This window comes from Gymnodraco acuticeps, unplaced genomic scaffold (assembly GCF_902827175.1).
Source record: "Gymnodraco acuticeps unplaced genomic scaffold, fGymAcu1.1, whole genome shotgun sequence".
Taxonomy (NCBI): domain Eukaryota; kingdom Metazoa; phylum Chordata; class Actinopteri; order Perciformes; family Bathydraconidae; genus Gymnodraco; species Gymnodraco acuticeps.
Genome location: NW_022991932.1, coordinates 40,129 through 47,500, shown reverse-complemented (window position 1 = coordinate 47,500; position 7,372 = coordinate 40,129). Strand labels below are relative to the sequence as shown.

The window sequence follows — 7,372 nt, the reverse complement described above, 5'->3', positions numbered from 1 at the left end:
AGTTCATGTAGCACTGCAGCCTGATGCCCTCTGGTGTGCACTGAAGCACCAGCTCAGAGGCAGAGGCACCTGAACACACACACACACACACACACACACACACACACACACACACACACACACACACACACACACACACACACACACACACACACACACACACACACACACACACACACACACACACACACACACACACACACACACACACACACACACACACACACACACACACACACACACACACACACACAAGTCATGATTACACTATTTAATTACACTTAACATGTTTTACTCAAAATACAAACACCAGAAAAATCTTAGAATAAAATAGGAAACGATGAAACAATTATATATAAAATACTCTTTAGAATATGGTTTGTATTACAAGCACTTCTACCACCAAAACATATACTTTAAAAAAACAAAAGTAAACAAATATATAAATAACAAATTAAAAAAATCTCATTAAAAAAAGTGTAAATTCAACGGTCATCTATCCTGGGAGGAGCCATGTGCTAGCCATTAAACACACTTAAACACCTACAAATAGCCTTTCAAGAAGTAATCATAAAGTTCCTCGGGCCCCTCTCACCGTTTAAAGGTTTAGTACTTTTAGGTCAGACCTTCAGGCTGAATGACCGTACAGGAATTAGAGGTATTTACTGAAAACCCTGAGGCCATAAGAGCCCTTTATTGTAAATGTCTGGAATCATATTGGCATGGTTTGTACGGTGAAACACACTCCTCCTGTCACACACACTGTTTGTGAATCAGCTGATCAGACTCACCTGCATTCTGGGCGAGGGCGTTGATGATGTCGTCAAACACTGTAGATGAAAGAAGGACGCAAAACAAATGATGCTATACGTGTATATATATAATAACCAACACTCAAGTAAGTGACTGAGTTTGAACAATGAGACATACCTTGTCCTGAGATGTCGAAGGAGGATGAATCCTTTCCTCTGTCGTCACCGAGCACCGCCTTGTACACGCCCTGATCCTTCCTGGAGAACTGAAGATGACACAAAGCAGAAGAATATTAAAAACATTTTCACATTTAGGAACAAAACGCACAATTACTGAGAATTGTAAGATAAATAACACCTTGATCAATTGTCTTAAACGCTTACTAAGACAGCATTTGTTATCATGCATTCCCCATTAAGTGATTTAATACCCGGATAAAGTAAGTATCTCTCTATTGACCAGAGGGATGGATAAAGTAAGTATCTATCTATTGACCAGAGGGATGGATAAAGTAAGTATCTATTGACCAGAGGGATGGATAAAGCAAGTATCTATTGACCAGAGGGATGGATAAAGTAAGTATCTATTGACCAGAGAGATTGATAAAGTAAGTATCTATTGACCAGAGGGATGGATAAAGTAAGTATCTATTGACCAGAGGGATGGATAAAGTAAGTATCTATTGACCAGAGGGATGGATAAAGTAAGTATCTATTGACCAGAGGGATGGATAAAGTAAGTATCTATTGACCAGAGGGATGGATAAAGTAAGTATCTATTGACCAGAGGGATGGATAAAGTAAGTATCTATTGACCAGAGGGATGGGTAAAGTAAGTATCTATTGACCAGAGGGATGGATAAAGTAAGTATCTATTGACCAGAGGGATGGATAAAGTAAGTATCTATTGACCAGAGGGATGGATAAAGTAAGTATCTATTGACCAGAGGGATGGATAAAGTAAGTATCTATCTGTTTACCAGAGGGATGGCGAGAGCGCAGGCTCCAGACAGGACATTGGGAGGAGTTTCTGGAACAATCTCATCGTCCTCTTTGTACCAGTGGAAAGACGTCTCCTTCTTCACATTAGCCACCTGACAGGAAACACCAGCATTAGTTTCATAGAGAGAGAGGAGTGATGGGAAAGGTCAAAGAGTGAGAGTGTAAGTGTTACCTTGCAGGTGAGCAGAACAGTGCAGTCCTCAGTGACGCTGAAGGACAGATACTCAGAGAAGTGAGGACCTGAAAGGAGGAAGAGGAGTCAGGTACATTTGAGTCTTATCAGGAAAAGGACACCACATATTTAAGGCAATACAAGACTGTTCAAAGGAAATACATATCAGAACAAATCAATAAAGGCTCTCTGATAAAAGTATCATTGAAGAGACTTAATGACTCTATCGACCTGATTATGCATTTGAGTCTGAACTGAAATACACAGAGATGAGACCAGACTTAAGATGAATACTCAATTGGAAAACAGTAACTTGCCCTCTTGCCTGTGGCTTAATTTAACAGTTTGTTTAGCCCTCCTGCCTAGGAACAAACAATTGAGATTGAAAAACACTCCAGTCTTTGGAGGACACAACACCTTTGGATACGCAATAAACTCTGATTAGGAGTGAGTTAAAGCCCCGGCCACACAAGGACGATAACGTACCGCAATCGTTATCAAAAAAGTCTTCCGTCCTCACGCAACAGGCACCAGAAACGTGTCCGTTCACACGAGACCGCTCGAAAGCGCTGGAGACGCTGTAGTACATATGCCAGGCCTGTAAGTGGCGCTGTAGTCTGCCACAAAAGCAGCGAAGAAGATTTCCCTCGCATGGTTGCCATTCTGTTTATTCTCCGCTGTGGACGCTCTGGCTCTTTTTCTCCCTCCCCGAGGCAAGCGTTTGCTCCTGCTGTATATCTCTCCGGTAGTCCACCAGCAGATGAAAAACACCCACCTCTCCGCCTCTTCCAAGGGACGAGTTTCAGTTAGATTTTGTTTCGCCGGTCAACATGTCCGTTAAAGTTTAAATCTTCCAGACAAAATTAGAAAAGTGCCGGTCAAAGGTCTTCTTTGTTATTTATTGAGCTTTAAAACAAATGAATAACGACTCTATATAAGAATAAAAAACGGAGCCTCTCTTTTCCTCCCCCTCTTCTGAGAGCCCAGCAGCTGATCTCTGAGCAGGAGAGGCGGGGAGAGGCGGGGCTATTGCTTCAACGTTATCAGGAAATGATCGTATAGGCGTAAACACAGAGTCGTTTGCCCTCCCAGAGCGTTTCGTTTGCAGTTCTACCCACCTTGGGACCCGTTATCGTTATCGTTTTCTGCGTTTCCGTGTCGGCCTTGTGTGGGCGAACCAATCTATCTGATAGTGAACTGCAGCAGATACGACCGTTATCGTCCTCGTGTGGCCGGGGCTTAAGAAAATAGCTTTTGTTTGTGTCAGTGTGAAGTGCTTCCAGGTCTGAATGTGTGTTACCTTGCTTCCTGATGTGCTCCTTCCTCTGAAACTCGGCCTCCTTCAGAGCAGCTTTGAACACTGAAACACGAAAACATTCAAACATCATTAAACACGTTAAGTGATTAAATACGTAACAGACACTCAGGGTAAAATGACTTCACTTAAAATCGTACCTAACTTGTACTAAAGCAGGAAGTTCTCATAAGACAACAGTATGACCCTGTTATTCTAAAATGATATTATTTGATTATTCTTACATATGCAAGACTGTGTGAGCAGCATTTTTATGTTTTGCTGCAAACATTAAGATCATTTTAGCGTGCCAGAAGAAAAACGACTGTTATTCAAAAAAGATTTGGACACAAAAAAATTGACATTTGCTCCAAAAAAGTTAATAATTCCACATAAGATAAATCATATAGAAATTCCTCTCCGATATTGTCATGTACTAAACCATGACGCTTGTCTGAAACATTACTTTGTACCAGAGTACTTCAGCTAATATTCCTCAGTAATGTGAGGGTAGAGGATCCTCACCGTCTCCCACCAGCACCAGGGAGCTCTGGTTCTTGGCCTTTCCGTCGTGGATCTGAACGACGTACGTTCCCTCGTTGGCTCGAGTGAAATGATCCACCGTCATCTGGATCATTCCTGTGGCGACGTCGTGACTGATCTTAATTCCCTGAGAGGTTCAACAAAGAAAATATATTACAATACCCAAAGAATGATGTTCAACTGAACTTATTCATCAATGATATTTTGGTGTTGACACTTTAAAATGAGTGTTCTTGCACTGATGTACATTCCCAAAGATATTGAAGTGACTGTTGTTTTGTATATATTGATTGTTGTGTTTTTATCTTAATGTGTGCATATGTATAAATGTGTCTGTTGATTGTGTGTATATATAGGATATACATATTTCTATACATATTTGTATTCTGGGAAACGGATCTCTGTCTGTACACACAAACTGAAAGATTGACAATAAAGTTGACTTTGACTTTTGACTTGAACTAGTGCTAATAAAATGACCACTCAGTTTAAAACAACATATTATTTTGGAAGCTTAGTCGGTATTGTTGTTGAAGAAGTGCTTCACCTCTCCAGATTTGACCTCCTTGTCGTTAACGATGACTCTGTAGGACACGGAGGGCGACAGTTTGACGGCCTGCAGCGAGAAACGCACGTGACCCTTCTCCAAGATCTCGTAATCCAGACCGTGTTTCAGAGGAACGACTACACACACACACACACACACACACACACACACACACACACACACACACACACACACACACACACACACACACACACACACACACACACACACACACACACACACACACACACACACACACACACACACACACACACACACACACACACACACACACACACACACAAACACACACCACACACACACACACACACACACACACACACACACACACACACACACACACACACACACACACACACACACACACACACACACACACACACACACACACACACACACACACACACACACACACACACACACACACACACACACACACACACACACACACACACACACACACACACACACACACACAACATCCTTAGTGAATACTGCTCAATTAAAGGTCCCCTATTATACTGTTTTCATCAATAGATTATAGGTCTCAGATATATACAAAACATTACATTACATTACATTACATTGCATTTAGCTGACGCTTTTATCCAAAGCGACTTACAATAAGTGCGTTCGACCAATAAAATACAAACTTGAAGAAAACAGAATCATATAAGTACATCAGGTTTCATAGAGCAAAAACATTTATCTGAAGTGTTCAAAACACCAAACAGATCATTGCAGGATTACCCATAATCCCCTCTGTTTCAGCCCTGTTTCCAAAGTGCTGGTTCTCTGTCTGTTACTTTAGATGAAAATAAGGAGCCCCTCCCCACGCCCCTCTGAGAGACATTTGGTTACAAAGAACTCAATGGTGCTCTAGGAGGAGATTCAGGTGATAAGGGGGGGGGGGGGTTACCTTGGTTGCTGATTGGCTAATGGTTACACAAGACAAAACATCGTTATGACATCATAAAGTGGCCAAAATCTGATCAGCTCATTTTCAGACAGGTTTTTATAGAAATGGATCAAAAAGAGAGAAAATCTTTGTTCCTGAAACTTTCAGAGTCATGTTGATGTAGAAGAGACATGAAGAAGAGGGGACACATGTTGATGTAGAAGAGACATGAAGAAGAGGGGACACATGTTGATGAAGAAGAGACATGAAGAAGAGGGGACACATGTTGATGTAGAAGAGACATGAAGAAGAGGGGACACATGTTGATGTAGAAGAGACATGAAGAAGAGGGGACACATGTTGATGAAGAAGAGACATGAAGAAGAGGGGACACATGTTGATGTAGAAGAGACATGAAGAAGAGGGGACACATGTTGATGTAGAAAAGACATGAACAAGTGGATTTTGCACAATAGACTAACCTTTAAGTTATAATGTATACATACAATCTTCTACGTTGAAACATGTAATGCAATCAGAACTCACTTGGATGTCTGATGGCATAGCTGAGCTCCAGCATGGTGTTCAGAGCTGTAGCACGGAGAAAGGACAACAAATATTAGTTCAAAACAACAAAACAATAATACATCTTAAGAAGGGAAAGTGCAAACAAGACCCACCGTCCTCAGTCAGAGTGTGGCTGGAAGAGACTCCATCTGTGTCGGTGACGACCACAGAGTATCTGCCCAGATCATCTTTGTCCGGGTTGGAGAAAGTCAGCCTGGAGCTGAAAAACAGAAAACAAGCCTCTATTAAATATCCAGTGAAGTCAACACAGTTATAGCGTCAACTGTACAGCAACACTGGAGAGAAATCACTACTGTGAAACATCACTGAAGAGGAAATGGTGTCTCCTCTCTCCTATTCCCTTCTTCACTGAGACCAGAGACACACACTTCTTGCACTATATGTAGTTTATTTGTATTTACTTGCACATCTCAAAACATTCTCTTGCACTATTTTATCAGTGTTACTGTTCTATGTCCTATACAGAGGTGGGAAGTAGTGGAGTACAAATACTTTGTTACTGTACTTACTGTAAGTACATGTTTCTGGTATCAGTACTTTACTCCACTACTTATCTTTCTGATGACTTTTTACTTTGACTTCTTACATGTTGAACACAAATACCTGTACTTTCTACTTCATACATGTTGAACACTAATACCTGTACTTTTTACTTCTTACATGTTGAACCCAAATACCTGTACTTTCTACTTCTTACATGTTGAACCCAAATACCTGTACTTTCTACTTCTTACATGTTGAACTCAAATACCTGTACTTTCTACTTCTTACATGTTGAACACAAATACCTGTACTTTCTACTTCTTACATGTTGAACTCAAATACCTGTACTTTCTACTTCTTACATGTTGAACTCAAATACCTGTACTTTCTACTTCTTACATGTTGAACACAAATACCTGTACTTTCTACTTCTTACATGTTGAACACAAATACCTGTACTTTCTACTTCTTACATGTTGAACACAAATACCTGTACTTTCTACTTCTTACATGTTGAACTCAAATACCTGTACTTTCTACTTCTTACATGTTGAACTCAAATACCTGAACTTTCTACTTCTTACATGTTGAACCCAAATACCTGTACTTTCTACTTCTTACATGTTGAACACAAATACCTGTACTTTCTACTTCTTACATGTTGAACACAAATACCTGTACTTTCTACTTCTTACATGTTGAACACAAATACCTGTACTTTCTACTTCTTACATGTTGAACACAAATACCTGTACTTTCTACTTCTTACATGTTGAACTCAAATACCTGAACTTTCTACTTCTTACATGTTGAACTCAAATACCTGTACTTTCTACTTCTTACATGTTGAACTCAAATACCTGTACTTTCTACTTCTTTCATGTTGAACTCAAATACCTGTACTTTCTACTTCTTACATGTTGAACTCAAATACCTGTACTTTCTACTTCTTACATGTTGAACTCAAATACTTGTACTTTCTACTTCTCTCATTTTCCAAACAGCTGGTTCCTTTAGTCTGAATGTGTGTTTGGTGCGTGATCATTATTCTTTAGAGTCATTGCGTGCCTAT

The 7,372-nt window shown here is 40.2% G+C and overlaps 1 protein-coding gene across 3 annotated transcripts in view; it reads right to left on the bottom strand.

The window, feature by feature from the left end:
* The window catches only part of myom2a (myomesin 2a), a gene marked incomplete at its 5' end in the record, with an annotated part of 52,904 nt that overhangs the window by 7,443 nt on the left and 38,089 nt on the right, over window positions 1–7,372 (bottom strand). For all 3 annotated transcript variants that reach the window (XM_034200249.1, XM_034200251.1, XM_034200250.1), the window contains 10 exon segments: window positions 1–69; window positions 792–830; window positions 931–1,018; window positions 1,733–1,846; window positions 1,927–1,994; window positions 3,227–3,286; window positions 3,746–3,890; window positions 4,311–4,447; window positions 5,776–5,820; window positions 5,910–6,016. The exon segment at window positions 1–69 is cut by the window's left edge and continues 37 nt beyond it. In XM_034200249.1, the coding sequence (XP_034056140.1) occupies window positions 1–69; window positions 792–830; window positions 931–1,018; window positions 1,733–1,846; window positions 1,927–1,994; window positions 3,227–3,286; window positions 3,746–3,890; window positions 4,311–4,447; window positions 5,776–5,820; window positions 5,910–6,016 (872 nt within the window).